This window comes from Nannobrachium achirus (assembly GCF_963921795.1).
Source record: "Nannobrachium achirus genome assembly, chromosome: 7".
NCBI classification, from domain to species: Eukaryota; Metazoa; Chordata; class Actinopteri; order Myctophiformes; family Myctophidae; genus Nannobrachium; species Nannobrachium achirus.
This window is the reverse complement of record NC_137816.1, coordinates 20,458,949-20,481,224: the sequence shown is the minus strand read 5'-3', so window position 1 is coordinate 20,481,224 and position 22,276 is coordinate 20,458,949. Positions and strand designations below refer to the sequence as shown.

Genomic DNA, 22,276 nt, shown 5'->3' with positions numbered 1-22,276 from the left:
CACAGCCATGGTTACTCACGTTGATCATTTGTTCAGTGTTCTTGTAAACAGCCGCAAAGTTGGGCCCATTCCTGTCCGCCTAAGGAGAGGAGATATGGTCAGCTGAATAATAATAATAATTAAAGCAAATACATGAACATTCACCTATACAAGTATGGCTTAAGAAGTGTTTTACAACTAAAGTGATATTTATCTAGGCACCTCAGACAAGCTGTGCTAAAATCTAGAGGCCTTGATGGTACTGTAGCTGTTATAGCAGATTTCTGTGTTGTCTTGGAAATGCCTGGAAGCAAAGGTATGGGTATAAGAGACCCACATGGCTAATGGATTTTCTACAGGTAGAAATTTAAATATATCTGGGTCATTTCTAAGGTACAGTAGCTCCCTTACAAAGAACCTTTTCTATTCAATGCAGTTGTTGACAAGACCTCTGTCAAAAAACACTTAATAATTCATTGTTTTATCTGACTTTACGTATTCAATGGGTGCAGTTAGTTTGTTAAATGTACATGCAAACTTAAATTCTCAGAAAATCCCATTGATCGTCACTGACTGGTACTGTATTACTAGTACCTAATGTAAATGATTTGGCTGTTGTAGAGGAGCCTTTCATTGTACTTTCCTTTCTTAACATTCCTTTCCTGAAAAATACTAGAGAGGTAAAAGGAAATTTGAGAGTTCCTACTTTGAAATATTGCACTTTAAGCAGATCAGCACCGGACTCAGCAGATGAACTTATGAGACAGAGGGGTTCATCATTGGAATCTATCAGAAAAGATGTGAAAATATTGTAAGAAATTGAGTGCCATTGACAAACAACTGTATCCCAACACTATATCCTAACACTGTCTTATCACAATATTCAGAGTTGTAGTGTTAATTCTAACCTGTGAACTCCAGGCACTTCATGGTGATCTTCTTGATGTACGTGGTGGCACACATGTCATACTTCCTGACTTTAGTGTCAATACCCAGGTGAGCCATATGAAGCATCAGGAGGGGACATTCCTCCTGCTCTCTGGGCTTGGTCAACTTCACTACCACCTTAAAAAGAAAAGTGATAATTGCGACCGAAGGTTGCAGTTTACCATGAGAAATGTCACAGCTTGTCTCCATGTGTGTACAAATTTTTACAGTCTATGGGTTGGTTCCCTTGACACATCACTGTGACATCACAGGTGATATCACAGGTGACATCACCTATGTAAAAGTACATATATGGGTATTCCTCAGAATCCCTTTTATGCCCATACATGAAGATCCCTGATGTCATCGATATATATCACTGGCCAAGACATGGCCCATATCTGTGTGGCTGGTTCAGATAGGGATCTCCATGTATGGGCATAAAATACATTATATTGTAAGTTGTGATCTCATGGGAACCACTCTAACAGAATCCCTTTTATGCCCATATATGGAGATCTCATCACTGTCACTCTGTGCCACATCACTGTGACTCAGACTTATCAGAATGGTATTAGAATGGTATAAACATTGTTGACTATCATGCAGGGATCTCCATATATGGGTAACTGGTCCGATATACATCACTGGCCAGATGGCCAAGAATTGGCACGACCGAGGTCACATGTCGCCCTGAAGCGTCTTACTAGTAGATAATAGATAATAATAGAGACTGAATGTAGTGGGGAAATACTTCAAGAGTAACGTGACATTATACAATGTTCTGTTGATTCTGCAATTAAAGAAGATCCTTAAGAAATTGCTCTTGGATGTACGGACCTCTTGGATTTCAAAGTTGAGGAGAACATTGACTGTGTTTTCACTGAGTGCTCCATTGGTCATGACTGACTGGCCTTCAGGTCCGGCTTGTGAAGTTTCCACCACCATCTGCTCCTCGGCCAGCTCTGCCTTCTCTGGGAGGGGTTTCAAGAACAAAATGGAAAAATATAATCATAGTTTATTTAAATATACATTACTGTATGTTCACACTATCCTTCTTTTATGAAGAATAGGTGCTATCTAGCTTTCTTTGCTGGAATGAAAAGGCAGGATTGCAAGACGTGCATTTTCTAGCGGGTCTGCATTAATCAGAATTTAGCCTTTATTTTCCCTGGGTGAGACAGTGATAAAAGGACAGAGAGTATGATGCTTGTGCTGATTGGCCAGCTGCTGGATTTTCCCTAGGGACAATATGGCGGCTGACCAATCAGCACAAGCTGAACTGTCACTAAGTTATCTCAGTGCTGCTCACCATGTCAGACATGGATAAAATCCCCCCCCCCCCTGATTTGTCAAGTTGTTTAACTGTGGTACTCAACGTCCAGATGGTGGACACTTAACAACTTGGGAGCCAAACTCGTTCAGTAACGAGATACGGCCACTGGAGGTCGCTGTGCCAAAAATGAGTCATCTTGTTGAGAGACGAGACAAAGGGTTAACTTGGTTACATGCAGCTGCATCCGTTCTGTGTTCCCTGTGAAAGACCCTGGTCCATACGTCATACCGTGGCTCGCAGAGAAACAAAATGGAGGATCTAGGCTACATACACTTCCATTCTAGGCTGAAACATAAAAACAGCTTTATCTATGAATAAGGTGCAAAGAACGCCAGGGAAGCAGAGATCTGCCTGTTTTCACGGCGACACTTTACCGCGATGGTCGGCCCCGGTTATGGATTTTAGTTTCGCGAGCGTTTGTAAACAAATGGATCTTCTTCCTCAATCGTCAGTGGACACTCACGTGCACACGCACGAAGCTTCCGAGGCTCTTCAAAATTAAAGCGTAAGTGAACGACGGCAGCAGCAACAGCTAGAAATGTTAGAAACCTTGGCTTCCCATGTGTTAACCGCAACATACATAGATTATAAACAAACAATACTACAAAAAAATTAAATAAACACAGTAAATTGGATAAAGGAGCTTGCATGTTGTTCTGTTACCTTGAGCTACTTGTCTTTTCATGTCCATACTGTGTTCTTTACTCCCCTCACCAATGTTCTCTACTAGGATCTTCATTAGCACTCCAAAGTCTTCTTGGCCCAGAGACATCTGAAAGGAAGGGTAGATGATTTATAATGACATGAACTCTAATGTCCCTATACTGGGGTTAACGCTAAACTTTTCGACTGGTAAGTGTAATAGTGAGAAGTGTGGAACACCCACATTCATAGACTTGAGGACTCCCTGGACCTGCATGCCAGGGATTTTGGTAAACCAGGAAGCAGCCAGGTTCCTGGTGACGCGAAGCTCCAAGTTGATTGGTTTGAGAATCTCAATGTCTGGCTGCGAAGAGCCCCGGTTCAAGGTGGTTCTGTAAACAGAAAAACAGAGAACATCCATCATGCTTAGAGTCAGAGTTCCATTTACAAAACATAGAAGAGGAATCAAAAAATAATTTCGACAAATCCAGACAAATGTTGATACTGTAAATGTAGAACATTTGCCAAAATAGGAACACCAGGGTTAACGGGCTTAACATACATTTTAATTAAATATTTTAATTGTGATATTATCAATCTCATTCATGAACTGTCAACATGTCCCAAAAGTAAATGCATTACAAAGTCAGGTATAAACTTTGCTTAAAATGACACCAAACAAGATCCGGTTAACTTCATTCTATTCAATATGGGATTCAATATGATTTGTTCTCCTCTGATACCTGGACAGCTTCAGATGTGTCAGCTTCACGTCCATTATGTCCACCACAGCCGGGAGGTGAAAGCCCTCTGCCGACTGCAGGGAGAAGCTGTTGGCCACCGTGATGAGACCCAGGTCCACCACAAAGGCGTTTTGCGAGATTGGCGACTGTGGGATGATGATGAGTGGCGCCTTCAGTTTGATGTCCATGGAGAGGCGGAAGCTCTTCTGGGCAAAGTCCCTCACGCTGGAGGCTGCCTTCTCTGCTGCCTGGGCCGTGGCGGCACTCAGAGCCTCCTTGGCGGTCTGGAAGTTGTCCACGAACGTCTATGAGGAACGTAACGGATGAGGGGTGAGAAAATGGAACAGTGTTGCGAGGCTGAATGAATGAATCCCTGACAGAATGCTTGGCTATGACAAGGGGAACCAGAGGGAGTGTTGTATGTGAGAATTTCACTGCCTAAAAAGTGATCTGGCAATCATGCAAAAATCTGGATAGCTGGTTCAAATTTTGAACCCTTGGCTTCAAAGTAACCTCGGAAGTGAATTCACACACACCGTTATGAGAGAGTGCATAGACAGTGGGGATAGCGAACAGAGGTATGACGTTAGTGTCTGATGGCGGTTGAAGAATTTGCATATCATTTATGGAGCGAGTGACATCTGACTGTCATTACATGTTGTGCATGAAAAGCATTCCCTTTTTTTACGTGCTGAGACAAACCATTCCAGAGTAGAGTGTATACAGTATACTGTACGGTTCAAGTAGTATTCGCAAATAATTATTACCATTTGTTTTCTTTCCTGCTGTACCAAATGAGTGGAGCGTACGACATAACAAGTGCTGGAAAGTTTCAGGTATTTGAAAGTACATTTTATATACATTTTGCTGGTTGATAAGTCATCTGAATTCTTCTGTTGCGATAGCCTGCACCCATATGATCCTAAAAAACAGAAGTAAACACTATTTGCGAATACTATTTGACCTTGTTTTGGAATCCACAAAGCCATAAGAGATCTTAACATGTATAGAGCTACAGTATTCCCTAATCACTGACAAGCAAATACTTTTCTGTATTGATGTCAATTATACAAAATCTTACCGCCTGTAAAACAGGCTCAAGCATTGCAATTTTTTGTAAGACCTTTAACTCTTAAAATCTTGTATATTTCCAGGGCACTGTGGACCTGACACCTGCCTTTTCGCTTTCTAATCCCTGGTGAACTAGGAATTAGATCCTATTCTACTGTGGCTTTGGATGACCACCTCATCTAAATGCCTAAATGTAGAGGTACAAGACAATATATACAGTAGAGGTACTGTAATAGAGGTAGGTGTATATCCATACAATTCCAGGTTCTATTATACTGTACAGTAGTTGCACTGATCAGCTTCTGAAATGTGGTACATAGTGCTGAAGACACAATAAAAACACGATAAAAAGCATCTATGAACAGAATATATTGCTGTTGCTGTCTTCATTGAAATCTACAATCTGATAGTTTGACAGCCATGTTTGAATCTGTAACTCGGAGTGCTTTTAATGTTTATGGTTTGCCTACATAACCGCGGGAGAGGTTTAATAACAACACACTGGGAGGTAAAGTAACGGGAGGGGAAGCCATGAAAAGGAATTGGGGACTTATTGAGTGCCACTCTGACACAGACTCTACAAACTTACAAGAAGAGCCTGCTTAGCGAATGGCAGGTCACAGCAAGATGCAAGAAAGGCAAGTATGCCACCCACGTTTCAAGAGAAACTTTGAAGACATGCTATATTGCTATAATATCTTGACTGATTTAGAAAACACTGCCATTGGGAGTAATTTAGTAATTCTTCTAAGAAGTAGTAAGTGATTATAAAGCTACATTAACGTGAAGCATGTCTCTGATGTTTGCATTCTATAAAGTGGCACATGTGCTTTTGTTGCGTAGAATGATATCATTTTGCAGAGATTAGCTTCCTTTAGAAACACAAGGTGGTTGGGGGAGTGTTGAGGTCAGGAAACATTAAACCCTGGACAAGATACAGTAAGTCACTTCACATCAAGGAAAAGGGTTAACCTGTTGACAGAATGCTTGCTCTGTTGTTAATGTGAAATTAGAGGATGTCACTGCAGTATGGCTTTGAGGGGTGGTGCAGAGGTGTTGTTTGAGTGAAAGCTGTAAAGCAAAGGGGGGTTGGATTTGGATGCAGTTCAGTGCTGCATGCCATGACCTTGTACCTCATCAGATGATAGATACTGATAGCTAAAAGAAGCCTGCAAAGAACAAGACACATTTAGAGACAAAAGTGAAAAGAGTAAAGAAATAAATAAAAAAAGAAAGAAAGAAAAGAAGTTTGTACAAAGACGACAAAATGAAACACAGGCACACTAACTAGCTTGAGAATTTATCTCTCAGATCAGCCCATATTGAATGTTATGCTGCATGTTTAACTGACGTACTGAAAGGCTCTGATGAGCATGTTTCATCATGTAAAATATATAGCGATTCACATTAATACAACCCCCAGAAAGGTTTACAGTGTAACTGTGTTTAATAAAATAATAAAATAAATAAAAATTGAAAATGTTTTAATAATAATAATAATAATAATAATGCAGACAGCTTCATATTTAGGAAGAAAGAAAAGTAGATTTCGAATACATAAATAATTCATACAAAATAAATAAATTAATAAAATGCGATGTGAAAGAGGCCAAACTGGACCGAAACAGATCAGCGGTAAGGCCCTTACCAGCAGCGACATGAGGAACTTGTGCAAGTAGATGATCTGGATGCAGCCCAGCCTCATGGTCACCTTGCCGTCCACCTTGGAGGTGTCAGAGTAGCCGTCTCCCTCCGTGGCGTTGGGGTACAGAGACAGCTTGAAGCTGAACACCTCTTCTCCCACGATGGACACTGCCTGCCGGTGGGATATAGTGGTGGAACACAGAAATATACTGTTACAAGTAAAAGTCCAGAATTCTAAATGTACTTAAGTAAAAGTACAAAAGTATTGGCACCAAATGGTACCAAACGTGAAAGTACTCATTATGCACAATGTCCTATTTCAAGTTTTCAAATGTATACAAATCCTTTTGAAAATAGCAGATCTACAAGCTCACAACGTGTCGCATCGCGACGCATTGTGAGCTTGTAGATCGGCCATTTCCAAATGGCCAAAATGTATAGAGGGCAGAAGTGGTTAATGTATGTTTTGTAATAATAATCAAAATCAGTAAAGTAACTAGTAACTAACGTTTTCAAATAACTGTAGTGGAGTAAAAGTACAATATTTGGATCCAAGATGTAGTGGAGTAGAAGTAATTATACAAGTACAAATACCTCAAAATTGTACTAAAGTACAGTACTTGAAGGTCGGGTGACATGGCCAAAACAGCTAATTAAGGCTACCAAATTAGCCAAATTTTTTAATGATGTCATGTACCCCCATGTTAGATTACCCAATCAAATAAATTTATTGTAGTTACTGTACTGAAAGTATGTCAACTGATCACCATCTGGTGGTGAGTTGGTTCCGATGGCGGGGCAAACCTCTGGACAGACCCGGCAAACCCAAGCGGGTAGTGCGGGTGAACTGGGAACGTCTGGAGGAGAACTCTGTCCGGGAGGAATTTAACTCTCACCTCCGGCGGGACTTCTCTGACATCCCTGTGGAGGTTGGGGACATGGAACAGGAATGGGCCATGTTCAAAGCCTCTATGGCTTCGGCTGCAGCTGTGAGCTGTGGTCTGAAGGTATTAGGTGCCTCAAGGGGCGGTAACCCTCGAACACCCTGGTGGACAGCGGTGGTCAGGGAAGCCGTCCGACTGAAGAAGGAGTCCTATCGGGATATGTTATCCCAAGGGACTCCGGAGGCAGTTGCAAGGTACCGACAGGCCCAAAGGGCAGCAGCCACAGCTGTGTCTGAGGCTAAGCAGCGGGTGTGGGAGGAGTTCGGGGAGTCCATGGAGAAGGACTTTCGGGCAGCACCAAAGTTGTTCTGGAAGACCATACGACACCTCAGGAGGGGAAAGCGAGGAACCATCCAAGCTGTGTACAGCAAGGATGGGGATCTGCTAGTCTCGCGTAGCCAGACAACTATTCCACAATCTCCGAATGCTATATAGAGTCTGGAAGAGCAGCTCCCGAACGGCGAGTATCGGAAGTAGCCACTGCTGCACTGAACTGTAGTCCCATTGGAAACATAACAGAAACACAATAGCTCAGACAAAGTCATTCGAGCTGCCTATTATTGTTATGAGTGTATAGTTTAAGAAAACGTTTGAAAAAACCATGAAGGTGACACCAACAACACCAGAGAAAGACGAAATAAAGCCCCCAGAAATGTTGAAAGGAGACATAACGCTTCCAGTAGGACATGTTATTGCTACTGCACCAAGGGGGCGGTTGCGTCACATCCGCTTTATCTCGCACTCACCGTTTCTATTTCCGTCTGCCAGACTGTATGCCGGGAGCATTTGACCAAATCGCGGAGGCAACAGTCTGGCCACGCGAGACATGGGATCTGCTAACTTCAAATGAGGAAGTCGTAGGGCGTTGGAAGGAACACTTTGAGGAACTCCTAAACCCAATCACACGAGACCCATCCTCCCTGACAGGAGCAGAGCCTGAGGATGATGGAGGGTTGACGTCAATCTCCGGGAAGGAAGTCACTGAGGTAGTTAAACAACTCCACAGTGGCAAAGCCCCGGGGGTTGATGAGATTCGTCCAGAAATGCTGAAGGCTCTGGATGTTGAGGGGCTGTCTTGGTTGATACGTCTTTTCAACATTGCGTGGAAGTCTGGGACAGTGCCGAGGGAGTGGCAGACCGGGGTGGTGGTTCCACTTTTTAAAAAGGGGGACCAGAGGGTGTGTGCCAATTATAGAGGTATCACATTGCTCAGCCTCCCCGGGAAAGTTTACGCCAAGGTACTGGAAAGGAGGGTCCGGCCGATAGTCGAACCTCAGATACAAGAGGAACAATGTGGATTCCGTCCTGGTCGTGGAACAACTGACCAGCTCTTCACTCTGGCAGGGATCCTGGAGAAGGCCTGGGAGTATGCATATCCGGTCTACATGTGTTTTGTGGATTTGGAGAAGGCATATGACCGGGTCCCCCGGGAGGTTCTGTGGGAGGTGTTAAGGGAATATGGAGTGAGGGGATCCTTGTTGAGGGCCATCCAATCTCTGTATGCCCAAAGCGAGAGCTGTGTCCGTGTGCTCGGTAATAAGTCGGATTCTTTTCCGGTGGGGGTTGGCCTCCGCCAGGGCTGCGCCTTGTCACCTATCCTGTTTGTGATTTTCATGGACAGGATCTCGAGGCGAAGTGGTGGTGGAGAAGGTATAAGGCTTGGTGAGCTAAAGGTTGAGTCACTGCTTTTTGCGGATGACTTGGTTCTGATGGCACCATCGGTCCAAGACCTTCAGCTCTCACTGGATCGGTTCGCAGCCGAGTGTACAGCGGCCGGAATGAGGATCAGCATCTCTAAGTCTGAGGCCATGGTTCTCAGCAGGGAACCGATGGATTGTGCAGTCCAAGTAGGGAATGAGACGTTACCCCAGGTGAAGGAGTTTAAGTATCTCGGGGTCTTGTTCACAAGTGAGAGAAAGGGGAAGATGGAGAAGGAGATCATCCGGAGAATCGGAGCAGCAGGAGCGGTTTTGCAGTCGCTTAATCGCACTATTGTGAAGAAAAAAGAGTTGAGCCGTAAGGCAAAGCTCTCTGTCTTTCGAGCAATCTTCGTTCCCACTCTCACCTATGGTCATGAAGTGTGGGTCATGACCGAAAGTATAAGGTCTCGGGTACAAGCGGCCAAAATGAGTTTTCTCAGAAGGGTGGCTGGTATCTCCCTTAGAGATAGGGTGAGAAGTTCAATCACTCGCGAGAGACTTGGAGTAGAACCGCTGCTCCTTAACTTGGAAAGGAGTCAGCTTAGGTGGTTCGGGCATCTAGTACGGATGCCCCCCGAGCGCCTTCCTAGGAAGGTCCTCGATGCACGTCCCACTGGGAGGAGACCCCGTGGCAGACCTAAGACCAGATGGAAGGATTATATCTCCAGACTGGCCTGGGAACGCCTTGGTATACTCCCAGAGGGAGTGGAGGAAGTTGCGCAGGATAAGGAAATCTGGAAGTCCCAGTTGGAGCTGTTACCCCCGCGACCCGATTCCGGATAAGCGGTTGAAGATGGATGGATGGATGGTAGTTACTGTACTGAAAGTAGTACTTTCTGTACAGTAACGGCAATACCTTAATTTGATTGGGCTAATATGGGGGGAGGGGCGGAGTCTTTTGAAACTGCCCCAAAAAAGCTGTCCGAGGTGTGTTTCCGACTTTCATAACCAACTTTAAAACTATCAGTTCTAGGGGTAAAAATTATATAGCATTCGCTATAAAATCAGTGGTTATACCGGTAAAAAAATACAAGTCTTCTTCAAAAAAGGTGTCAGAGATTAGTTACGAGGGTCAACATGCTTCTCCCCGTCCCTGAGACGGTTTTGTCGGCCATACCCTGCTGTCTCTTCCCCTAAACCTGACTGGAGCACCAGACCGACCGGAGCAGCTTAGAACGAGGGTCCAGTGATCTCCTCCTCCGCAGAGGAGGTCCGTGGCTCATACACTCTGTGTGTGTAGCCTGTGTGTGTGTGTGCTTTCGCGCGCGCGTGTGTGTGTGTGTGTGTGTGTGTGTGTGTACACACACAATAGCTGTCGAAAATAGCCGTGCGGAGCCACACCACAAGCTAACAACAACGCATCACGTTGTGCGCGGCACCGCACGACGGACGAAGTATACACTCACTACTAACTGATACGGCCCGCCTCCTTTTCAGACTGTTTGGAGAAAGACCACGTGACCTACTGTATCATAATGTTAAACTTCTTTGGCTGTCATTCGGCCTTTAAGTAAATGTACTTAGTTACTTTATGCCACTGCCTGCAAGTAGTAGGACAACTCTAAAGGCAGCTACTGTACATGCTCCTAATCAATCCACCCACCAACCCAACTGGGGGGTGGATTACTATGTGGTCACTGAGCAGCGGTGCTAAGTGGTGAGGCGGTCACTCTCCACCCACCCACCCTTTTGGAACCAGAGGGAGGCGGGGGTCAAGCCTCAAAGGAGTATGATGGTGGCTTATCAATAAGGAACTTTAGGTGGATAAGTGAGTTTGGAGGGTGGATGCATTCATTTGTGTGTGTGTGTGTGTGTGTGTGTGTGTGTGTGTGTGTGTGTGTGTGTGTGTGTGTGTGTGTACGTACACACTGTAATGACAGCTATAATTTCTAATTATTACTAATTTACTATGATACTAACAGATCATTTCTGATCACATTAGCATTTGTTTGGAGCAATAATCTTCCTGTAACTTCATTTTATACAGTACCTTTTTGTGGATGGTCTTGGGGTCGATATCTGTGACCACGATATCTCTGAGTCTGGCGAATACCGCTGTTTCTTTGGCCTGAACCAGGACAGTCGCCTCAATACCTGTGAACAAATTGTACATAGTATGTTAGCCAGAGGTTCTGAATCCAGGATGACACCGGTTCAGATACTAGCATGCCCTCAGTATAATCCACTAGCATGCCCTCAGTAATCCATTCTTACTATTTTGTTTTAAATATATATATTTTTCCTAGGTGGTTCCATAGTTAATTTTAAGAGAGACCTGGCTAAGAAAGGAGGAGAAATGCAAGTGTTGAAGAATTAGCCAGTAGCTATGCCCCTCCCCTAAAAGCTTTTGTCCAATGCTAGCTTAGCAACCGGCAGCTTGCCAAGGCTGTTGCCAAGGCAAACCCAAAGATATTTAATTAATGAAGATAGCTCAACCTCATTGGATCCACTAGAGTGCGACATGGTACACAAATCCTACAAATAGACTCCTATGTGGGCGCCGGCTCTGACGTCAAATCCCGCGCACGTCCTGTTTACTGGTGCTATAGATCCCGCGAGAGTGTGTTGCTGGGACAGCTAAAGAGCAATAATAAAGTTGATTTTCTCCTTTGTTGTGTCGCTGAAAAAAGCCACTTTAGTATGACAATTGTGTTAATATTATGAGGCTTGTGATGATCGGGTTCAATATTTAGTTCAGAGACCATAGCTTCTGAACTATTATTTTGCTCTGTGTTCACGTTAGCTCTCTCATTGTAAATGAATAGACTCCAAACATGCTTACGCCTCCTAAAAAGGTATCCACCTACGTCACGCAGAAACGGGAAGTACAGGTCTAATCCGCCCTCTTGCTATCGCCCTCTTGGGCAAACCTTGGCAAGCAGGAAGTTATTCTAAGCTAGTATTGGACAAAAGCTTTTTGGGAGGGGCATAGCTACTGGCTAATTGTAGGATATACCGTACACACACACAAAAAAAAAGAAGAAAATCCCTTTTACCATCACACGCTGATCCCCAGATAAATGAACAATAGATAATATTTGACATTTGATAAGCAAAGTGGAAGCTCGCCTTGGATTATGATGTCAGCGATGCTGCGTCTATCGTCACAGACCTCCACATGGAAACGGCCCAGCACGGCAAACAGTTTGAAGTTAAATATGTTGACATCTCGAGAGCCTTTTGATACTGCCAAGAGATGCAAAATCACAGTTAAATAAACAGAGCTGTGACAATACAAGTTAACCGTTATTGTTTTATTGTCTGTAATACTGTTATTAAGCATGACATATGGATCAGAAAGTATATTATTGTAAAAGAAGACTAAGTGTAAGAAGAAGAGTATAAAAATGGACACTACAGATCCATTTGAGTTAAATTAACACTGAGGATTTTGCTGTGTACAAGCAGTAGTAATCCTACTAGTATAAGTAATATAATAGTTAGGGCTGCAGGAAAAAATCGTTTTGAATTGGAATCGTGTTTTTAACATGGTAAGATTCAGAATTGATTCTCATTTTCCAAAAATCATTTTTTTTATTAGATATTATGATTTTTATTTTATGATTTTTAATGATGATTTTATTATTACGATAATGTATTAAATATTATGTAGTGTTTGTACCAGTTAAAAGAATGTGTGCAAGCATGAATAAATCAGAAATGTTGTCTTGGATTTACCTTTGTGTGTTTACATTATTGCAATAAGTTGATAAAACCTTCCTTTACAATTATAAAAGCTACGTAAATGTACTCTGCTTTCATGCCAGCAGACAGGAGTATCCTGATATATGAATTGAATAGAGAATCGTTTTGAATCGAGAATTGTTTTTAAATCAGAAAATAATCGTTTCTGAATTCGAATCGTTTGGATTTGAAAGAATCTGGAAAAAAAATCAATCGTGACCCCAAGAATCGATTCTGAATCGAACCGTGGAATACCCAAAGATTTGCAGTCCTAATAATAGTACAAGTACATGCATTCACATAGTGTGGTTGCCTGTCCCTCACAGCCAGAGCAATATGGAGTTACTGTATGTTTACCCATCTTGCCATGTCCGGCTTTTTCCAGTGGTTTCTTGACCTCTCTGTCTCTGGAGGTGGTGAGGTCCTGTGGCAGAACACTGTTCAGATAGTTGATGGTGGACAGCAAGGCCTTGGTATGGAGGAGGAAGTCCAGGGATGAGAACTCCACCTGAGTACAACAGAGGACAATAGGAATAAAGGTAAATACAGCTGTAATCTGTATGTCTTTCTAATTCTAAACTGTCATTTAGTCCTTTCTACAGCCTCCGTCTTTCCCTAATAATACAACCTAGAGGTAGCACTTCAGAGTTTATGTAATCAGAGCTCTAAAGCCCTGTTAACCTTCCCGCTGTCTGTTACTATGGGAACGACAGGAAAATATATGTCCATAACCTTTTCTTTTTTTATCAACCTTTTACATTTTCTCCCCATTTTAGTCATATCTAATTGCCCTATAGACCCTGTCACTGCCAGCCCCATGGTTTAGTCTGGAGAGGTGTCTATATCGAACATTTATCGTCATCGCAATATCAACAAACACAATATACAAATCGCAAAAGACTGCTTGAACTGCAATAAATGGTATATTTACATGCTGTGTTCACACTCTGCATATCAATACATTTGGCCAATCACTCAGAGCCATGCTAATTAGTTATGTTGCTGTCTGGTTTTTATTCATTTCAACAATCCAAGTATGTTTTTTCTTAGAAGAAAATATTTTAAGGGGAGCAGTGAGGAACTGTATTGTTAACACTTATGTTGCAATGATTTTTTCTCTTCAATGTCTCGCGTTGCCATGGTTACCATAGACTTCCATGTAATTGTGCAATTGTGTAAAAAGTGCACGCCCATGCCTAGATGATGCACCACGTGTGTAGATGCTGTTCACAGCTTTCAAACAAAAAAATCCGCTTGGAAATCCGTTCAGGCATTCATGATTTATGGGCCATTATGTTTTCTTCAGATGTAAACAAACATGGCTGCCATGTTTGAAATAATGGGTTGGTATGGGGGTTAAACATGCAATTTCGCGATCGCGATCATGCCTAATACATTTCTGGAGGTCCAAAAAAAAAATTTGAAAAAAAAAAAAAAAATGTTTTTTTTTTTTTTTTTTCAAAAACGGCCCAAACTCGGGAAACTCTGGGTTGGCACAGCGTTGGTATCAATACAAACTCGGGAAACTCGGGGTTGGCACCAGATGTGTTAAGCTGGTGGTACATACTCATTATCAATAGAAGGTGTAGCCAGGTGCAAGGTTTTCAGTAAAACTATGTTGGAATGGAAATACAGAAATCCATTTCTTTCTTCTTCGTTTTGTGTGTGCACACAGTAGATTCTTCACTGCCAGAGCTCTATGTTAGCACTAAACCAAAACAGAAAGACTAAAACTGTATACATATACTTAAATATTTGTTTACCTATCTTGAGTAAACAATGTTATCGCATAGTGCATATTTAGTAAACACCACATATCTCCTCTAATACACATGGAGTCACCAGCCGCTCATTTCATCTGACAGTGAGGAGTTTCACCGGGAGGGTGTAATGCATGCAGAGGAACATGCCATCCCTCTCAGTTCCGCTTCCTACCGAGCAGGCATCTCGATTAACCAATAGGAGTCGCTATTCCAGTGACAGAAATCACTCTCCCCTGCCGGTGTCACGCCCGTGAGCACGGCCAATTGTGTTTTTTGCAGCACGCCAAGTCAAGCCCCATAGAGGAGTAAAACCCCAGTCTCCAAAGCTACTTTACATCCATTACTCACCTTAAGTGTTTGTTCTGTGTTGTCAAACATGGTCAGGAAGCTGGGGCCATTAGGGTCAGCCTGAGGAGAATATATGGCAAACATACACGTTTCTGTTTTGCTTAGCTAAACTAGACAGATATTATTGGTGTGATGATAAAGGGTACATGCTGTAACAGCTTCCACACTGAATACAAGTGACGGGATGTTGAGTGATTTTCTTTGTTGTGGATGTGAAAAACACATGATAAGATGCCTACATCTAAACAGTGACTTACTTTGACATAGTCCACCTTCAGCAGGTGCCCAGAGCCCTGTTTGTCTGATGAGCTGATCAGGTGGAGAGGCTGCTTCCGCTCATCTGGTGCAAACACACATCCACGTTAAAGGTTCACACTTGCTAACAACAGTACAAGTGAACATGGTGTAACAACTGTGCAACAAGTACCTAGAGTACATGTGTGTGTATTTCGTATATACAGCCTCCATGTATCTGTGTCTGTGTCTGTGTATTTTTGTGCTGTATAAAATGGGTCTCATTTATTACAGGGAAGTTACCGTCACATTCATCAACCATTCAGAGGCATGTATTTCAAATGTATCCATGAGTATTATAATAACGAATGCCCATTCATTGTAGATTAGAAGCCTGTTGGAAATCAACATATTTGCATGGCCACAGATAATCCCATATTAGGCAAAGCAGCACACAGCAAAGTTCTTTGCCAAACATTCCGGTCTCCAAATATCTTCAGAGATTCAATCAGGGCTATTAATCATTTAGATTAATTTGCTTGTCCTTCACAAAGAAAAACATTAGGAGTGGATGATAAATTGCACACACTTTCCTGTACTATTTGGGGGTGGTACTGTATTAGCTGGGTGAAATGGCAGGTGGTTCATGTTACTGTATCGGACCAGTACAGTCTATACAGTATGTGCCATCTTGTTTATGAATTTGTGTGCTGGGGTACAGTACGTAACTGTTACTGTCATGTACAGTATGTACACCAGTGTTCCGCAATAGGAGGCCCGCGGGCCATTTGCGGCCCGCGGGGGGCTACTGTCAGGCCCCCACTAACCCCAGTAATAATGGTGGTATAAGAGCAGCAACAACACTAGTATATCGTCGTTGTCAGGTGGAAACCTCGTATCTCCAAATTTGTACGTTCTTTCGCAAAGTAAAGCCCTGCTTCATCATACAAGGCCTCACAAGTCTCACAAAAGTAGTGAAAACAGCAGATCTACAAGCACACAACGCCTCGCGGTGCGAGGTGTTGTGTGCTTGTAGATCGGCTGTTTTCACTAGTTTAAATCATTTTTAAAATGATAAATTCAAAACCAACGGTTTTGGACATAAAAGATTTTCACCCGACAACGACGATATCTGAACTGTCGCTGGAGTAGCGGGAACACCACCGTCGTCCCCTGTGTGTGTGTGCGTGCGTGCGTGCGTTCCTACCACAGTAGTCCAAGCCTACTCGGCGGAGGTAGGAGGTGATGGTGAGGTCATATGTCCTCAGCTTGCCCTGGGCTCCTAGCTGAGACACGCTGAGGGCCAGCACTGTGTTCTCCTGGTCAGCCTGCCTTGTGAGCTCCAACAAGACCTACACACACACACACAGATATAATATTAAGTGTTAAAAAAGGGACTGAATACTCTAGCACTTCCCCTCACTACCTCTTCTGTATCTGTGACATCATGTCTATGACACTGACACATTTCAATTAACTTCTCTCTTTAGCTCAGTAGACCTTTGTAAGGAGATAATAAACATGCTGATAAACATACCGTTTTGACTTCAAACTGGAACTGAACATCTGTGAGCTCTTCTAAGGCTGACTGCTGACCATCGCCCGGAGACTGCGCACCAGCATCCTCGTCAGAATCTGCACATGGTAGTAGAGTAGTTCTGTGGTCAGAGCCGGTCTACTGAACGTTTGGCTCAGTATTTTGTATTTCCTTAAATACTGTGTAATTGCAGTTTATCATGTCATACTGTATGTAAAAGTAGGTCATGAGTAACCACTATAGTATATTCAAGTAAAGGCGTGTGGATTTTTGCAGACTGTTGAATTAGTTTGATCAGATAGCTTGTAGAGAGAACACAGCTGACCTGAGGGGGGTGCTGTTATGTTGCAGTTATCATGACAACAGTGCAGTGGCTTCCAGTAGATGAATTCACAAATAGAATACATTAATCAGATACAGACAAGACCAGGCGTGCTGTTGCCTGGATTATTCATGAAGCATTCCCGGAACAGAACGATCCCATGATTGGCCGCTATATAGTTGCGCTGTTTTCCCCCCGCGAGGTACCAAAAATAATATTTCTCCATTGGACCCCAGTCATTTTCCCCTTTGATTTTCTAACCTTAATAAACATAAATACTTTATGGTTCCTATCGCTAGTAAAAAACTGCCTTTCAATCACCATGATATGCGTTTTGTGCAATATGGTCCCATTTATGTTAAAATCGATGATAAAGTTGCAGGGGGCGTGGACAACTAAACTGATACCAGTGTTCTTCTTTGTGGGCTTTATTTCGGGAGGCTCAACACCACATTCTCCCATGTATCCCTGCGGTTCCACATGACCGTTGGCAGCCAATAGCATTCCTTATGATTCCTTGGGTACCATTAAAACAATGATGGCGACACCCATACATACAAGGGACAAAAAAGTGTCATTTTCGCAGCATAGAAAGCAATGGCTTCGCACCGTCCATGTTTTTTTTACAGTCTATGGACAAGACAAACAGGACATCGCTTCTGTTGGGCGGAAACCTCTTATCTCCAACTTTTTACGTTTGTTTCGTAATTTAATGCCCCTTCATCATACTACACTAACTACAGTGTCACACAAAAGTAGCAGATCTAAGAGGTTGCAGCTTGGCTATTTATTATTATTATTTTAATCCTGGAAAGTTATGGTTTTGGACATGATTTTTCCACCTGACGACAGGTTTAACAGGTGCAAAACTAGAACAGGATGTAGATTATAGCAGCAATAAAGGAAAGAAAGGTTAACAACATAGTGAGTACATAACTTTCCTATAGTAAATGGGAACTGATGTAATATTAGTATAGTACCATTTAACCTAGATTGTGGAAAATGTATTTGTGCAGCTACAGCACAGCAGAAGTTCATACTATATTATTATTGCCAATGCCAAATAGTAAAAAAACTCTCAGTGCTAACCTGTTTCAATTCCATCGATTAAGGCAGGGGGAAGGCTGAGAGCTCTAGGCCTGGTGTCAGCCAGAGACAGCACCTACAGACAGGAACAAAGACATTTTTGAGCGGTGCTAACTGCTCCTACATCTGACTTTGTGTGTATGTATGTCCATATTTACATCGCGCAAAGCTGGGCATTGAGTGTACCAGCCTACCTTCTGGGTGGGGGTGGTGGGCGTTGAGCCCATGTTGGGCAGGGGGATGCTGTTGATGAGCTGGAGCACACTGTGGACTTTTTGATCAGAGATCCTCACATGGAGCAATGGCAGCTCTCCAGACACCTTGAACCTTAGAATCACAAAGTACAAAGTTTCTTGGTGATGTTGAAGAATTCAGAGCCCGGACAAACTTTGTGCCAAGGTGTAGGCCACTCTTCAGAGCCCAGAGAAAGCCAGATGTTGGAGTTTAGCTCCTTCCAGGAGCACAGCTAAAGAAATATAAGGAAACAAATGAATCAACCAAACCTGGCCATCCTGGCGTCTTTATCCACCATACATTTGGCCAGCTGAACAGTGAAGTCCATGGGCTGCAGGATGTGTTGGACGGAGGATCCATGCAAACGTGCAGTCTTCCATGCCTCTCCTAAACAACAACACCAACCCCATGTTAAAACATTTTTAACGGCTACTGTCAGAAGCACTTTTTGTTTTGCTTCCACTCTGTAATCTGTGTGCCTCTCAATGGTGACACGGACTCCAAATACTGTATGTGTGTGTGTTAGTGCGTGCGTGCGTGCGTGTACCTGGCTTGCTAAAGAGGAGCTGTACTCTACAGAGTTCCAGGGAGTATCTCTCGTAGGCACGGTCCATTATCTCCTCCAGGGCGGAGAAACTGGCTGATGCTGGTGGGTGGCTGCCCTGATCCACGCTGTTCAGCTGAACCACATAAACATGCTCTTAAACTTAAAATAATCAATATGGAAAAGTCTGATTTATGAGCGGTGCTAACCGCTCCTACTTCTGACTTTGTGTGTATGTCCGTCTGTCTGTCCGTACGTCTGTCCGTCCGTACGTCCGTACGTCCGTCCCGCACAGCTTGGCATTTGCCAAGCAACAAAGCCTTGGCCATGTGAGTTTTGTTTGCATTTTTCTCACTACAGTGGATTGCGCAATAGGTCTTGCGCAATAAGCATATAAACACAAACTGTACAGCAAATATGCATTTTGAAAACATGAAATTTACTTTATTAAATTCACCATTGCATCCATTATATATTTCTGCGTAATGGGTGAATTCTTACATGACCGATGTGTTAGGATAGGAATAGGCGAACGGACGCAACATTACCCCCTCGTGAATTGTTGTGATGGGATGGGATGGGATGGGATGTTATACAGTATGTACTGTAGGTTGAATCTCTGAAAATGTGTCAAATGGTTTGACAGTAGTGTTGAATGCAGTAAGCTGAATTGAAGAACTGCTAACTAACCTGTAAACTACCAAAGTCTACAATGAGGAGGTCTGACTGGGCGTCATAGAATCCAGATTTTGGCAGCAGCAGGTAGGAAGGCTTCAGGTTTATCCTCAGATCCAGGATCTTTCTGGTCTCAATGACGTGAGAGAGACCTGGAAAAGACAGCACAACATCATCTTACAATTGTAAAACACACCCACGCACAGGCACGCACGCAGGCACGCACGCACGCACACACACACACACACAATATATATATCTGTCTGTCTGTCTAGCTATATCAGGGCTACTCAACTTAAGATGGCTCAGGGGCCACTCAGCAAAATACAAAAAGTCAGAGGGCCGCAAGATAAAAATGACGGTCGTATTTTTGACATTTAGTCTAGACAATGATTTTGTAACACTGCATGAGTAGTCTAAAAAGGAAGGAAATGCACTAGAAAACAGACACATTTCCATCTGTAAGGACAAACCTCAAAGAACAAAAAGAAGAAATGATTAATGATGAAGTATGAAGAAGCAAAAAAGTCTTGTATAAAACAAGACAAAAATTGTTTCTTAGTGGTTTTGGAGAGTAACTCAAAAATTATCCGAAATTATTTGCCCATACATTAGACAAAATATAGTTTTATTGGTATGACCATGGCGGGCCGCATAGACATGCTGTTGGGGCCGCATGCGGCCCACGGGCCGCAGGGTTGAATAGCGCTGAGCTATATAATATATATATAAACAATGATATAAACTGTCAGCCACCTGTAGCCGTTTTCTCCTTGATCTCTTCCAGTTTGGAGAGAGTGGCTGAGGTCAGCATTTCCAAGTCCAGACCCTTCCCCGTCTTGAAGAAGTCTGCCACACTATTCACTGTCACCTGGAGAAAGAGCATACATACAGACTACATTTGTAAACTAGAAGAAGTGCTCTTCCGAGCACAGGTCTCCACCAGCCACGCGTCCTGGTGGTGCTATAATAGGCCAATGTAAAAAGGGTGGCATGTGTTCTTCACCAATCTTAGACCTTTCATGGCGCCACCATGAGGCTGATTTGAACATTTTGTAGTGTAATTTCTTCCTTGGCCTTTTGCGAATGTGCGTGCACAATTTCATTACAATTGCACGCTGTGTTTGATTTGTGGCATTTTGTTCGAAACGGATCAATCCTGCAAAGGTTGGAGGCCAATCTTAGCCAATCAGGATTGAATATTTAATACGGGACAGATCCGTCTTGATCATATGACTGTAGAGATACTGTGTACTGATTTGTGTTAATTTTGGGTAAAATCTGAATGAGTAATATCCAAAAATGTGTCTTACATAAGTCGGCCTCCTGGTGGCGCTATAAAAGGCTGATGTGAAAAATACAAGGAAAGGGTTTTTCCTTGGCCTATAGGGAGTGCGCTTACAAAGTTTGAAACTGAGGCTGATTTCAAAAATTTGAAGTGGCATTTCTTCCTCGGCCTAGTGGGAACGTGTGCGCGCGATTTCATGTTAATTGCACTCTGCGTTTGTGATTTGAGGCATTTTGTCCAAAAGGGACCAATCTTACAAACTTTGAAAGCCAATCTCAGCCAATCAGGATTGAATATGGACAATCAGACAGATCCATGTCGATCACATGACTGTAGAGATACTGTCCACCGATTTGCGTGATTTTTGGACAGAATCTGTAGGAGTACTGGCCAAAAGGTAGTTTTGCACAATTTGGCCTCCTGGTGGTGCTAGAACAGGCCCATGTGAAACATGTGGGGCAGAGGTTCTGAATTGGCATCCAGGGAGTGCGCTTACAAAGTTTGAAACTGATCGGTGTAGTTATAGGTAAAACCACAAATTGGCCTGTTATAGCGACACCATGAGGCTGATTTAAAAAAAGTGGCATTTCTTCCTCGGCCTAGTGGGAACGTGTGTGCGCGATTTCATGTTAATTGCACTCTGCATTTGTGATTTGAGGCATTTTGTCCAAAATGGACCAATCTTACAAACTTTGAAAGACAATATCAGCCAATCAGGATGGAATATGGACAATCAGACAGATCCGTATCGATCACATGACTGTAGAGACACTGTCTACCGATTTGCGTTATTTTTGGACAAAATCTGTAGGAGTAGTGTACAGAAATGTGTTTTACAAACATCGGCCTCATGGTGGCGCTAGAACAGGGCCATTTGAAAAATGTGGGGCAGAGGTTCTGAATTGGCATCCAGGGAGTGTGTGTGCTCATTTTGGCAGCGACCGGGCCAACGGCGCTGGAGATTAGCTGTACACAAACTCGGAGGACGGACGGACGCACGGACGGACGGACGGACGCACGGACGGACAGGGGCAAAAACATACTCTCCCCCTGCCTTCGGCTGGTGGAGACAATAAATATACAAAGCTTTCAAAAAAGGTTTACATCTTTTTTTTTCCTTAAATTTTTATCCCACGATTTTTGTAACCCATTTTTTCACCCGGTGCCAATTGCCTAAGCTGTGATCCTGGGCTCTACTCTCCCTCTGCCAACCTGGGGAGAGCCCCGAACTGAGCTCATGCTTCCTTCAATGCACGAGGAGTGAGCAGGCCGCTTCTTATATCACCTGACAGGGGGAGCTTCCCCGGTTGGACGTAGCGCGTGGAAGGAACACGTTATTCCAACCAGTTCCATTCCCCTCCATCAGGCGCCCCGGCTGGCCAGGGGGAGGCTTTATAGAGACCAGGATTACTGCATGTTTTTGTGAGGGTATCTACCCTAGGAGACACGGGGAGAACATGCAAACTCCACACAGAAAGGCCCTTTTGCCAACCCCACCTAGGGTGTGGGCACTGATGACGCGGAGGAGGGAACACGCCCCCAGCACCCACAGTGTCCCCCGGCGGGAATCGAACC

At 43.4% G+C, this 22,276-nt stretch overlaps 1 protein-coding gene across 2 annotated transcripts in view; it reads right to left on the bottom strand.

Annotated features, from left to right (window-relative positions):
• vps13c (vacuolar protein sorting 13 homolog C) overlaps positions 1-22,276 on the bottom strand; it is a 104,690-nt gene that overhangs the window by 42,618 nt on the left and 39,796 nt on the right. For both annotated transcript variants that reach the window (XM_080730550.1, XM_080730551.1), the window contains 21 exons: positions 20,170-20,284; positions 19,429-19,565; positions 18,742-18,874; positions 18,464-18,581; positions 18,155-18,287; positions 17,964-18,036; positions 16,553-16,650; positions 16,223-16,367; positions 15,039-15,121; positions 14,782-14,841; positions 13,028-13,178; positions 12,056-12,172; positions 10,977-11,080; positions 6,347-6,514; positions 3,628-3,932; positions 3,129-3,276; positions 2,906-3,014; positions 1,747-1,880; positions 888-1,044; positions 686-765; positions 20-79 (listed from right to left, as the gene is read on the bottom strand). In XM_080730550.1, the coding sequence (XP_080586676.1) occupies positions 20-79; positions 686-765; positions 888-1,044; positions 1,747-1,880; positions 2,906-3,014; positions 3,129-3,276; positions 3,628-3,932; positions 6,347-6,514; positions 10,977-11,080; positions 12,056-12,172; positions 13,028-13,178; positions 14,782-14,841; positions 15,039-15,121; positions 16,223-16,367; positions 16,553-16,650; positions 17,964-18,036; positions 18,155-18,287; positions 18,464-18,581; positions 18,742-18,874; positions 19,429-19,565; positions 20,170-20,284 (2,628 nt within the window). The remainder of the gene's footprint in view (positions 1-19; positions 80-685; positions 766-887; positions 1,045-1,746; positions 1,881-2,905; positions 3,015-3,128; positions 3,277-3,627; positions 3,933-6,346; positions 6,515-10,976; positions 11,081-12,055; positions 12,173-13,027; positions 13,179-14,781; positions 14,842-15,038; positions 15,122-16,222; positions 16,368-16,552; positions 16,651-17,963; positions 18,037-18,154; positions 18,288-18,463; positions 18,582-18,741; positions 18,875-19,428; positions 19,566-20,169; positions 20,285-22,276) is intronic.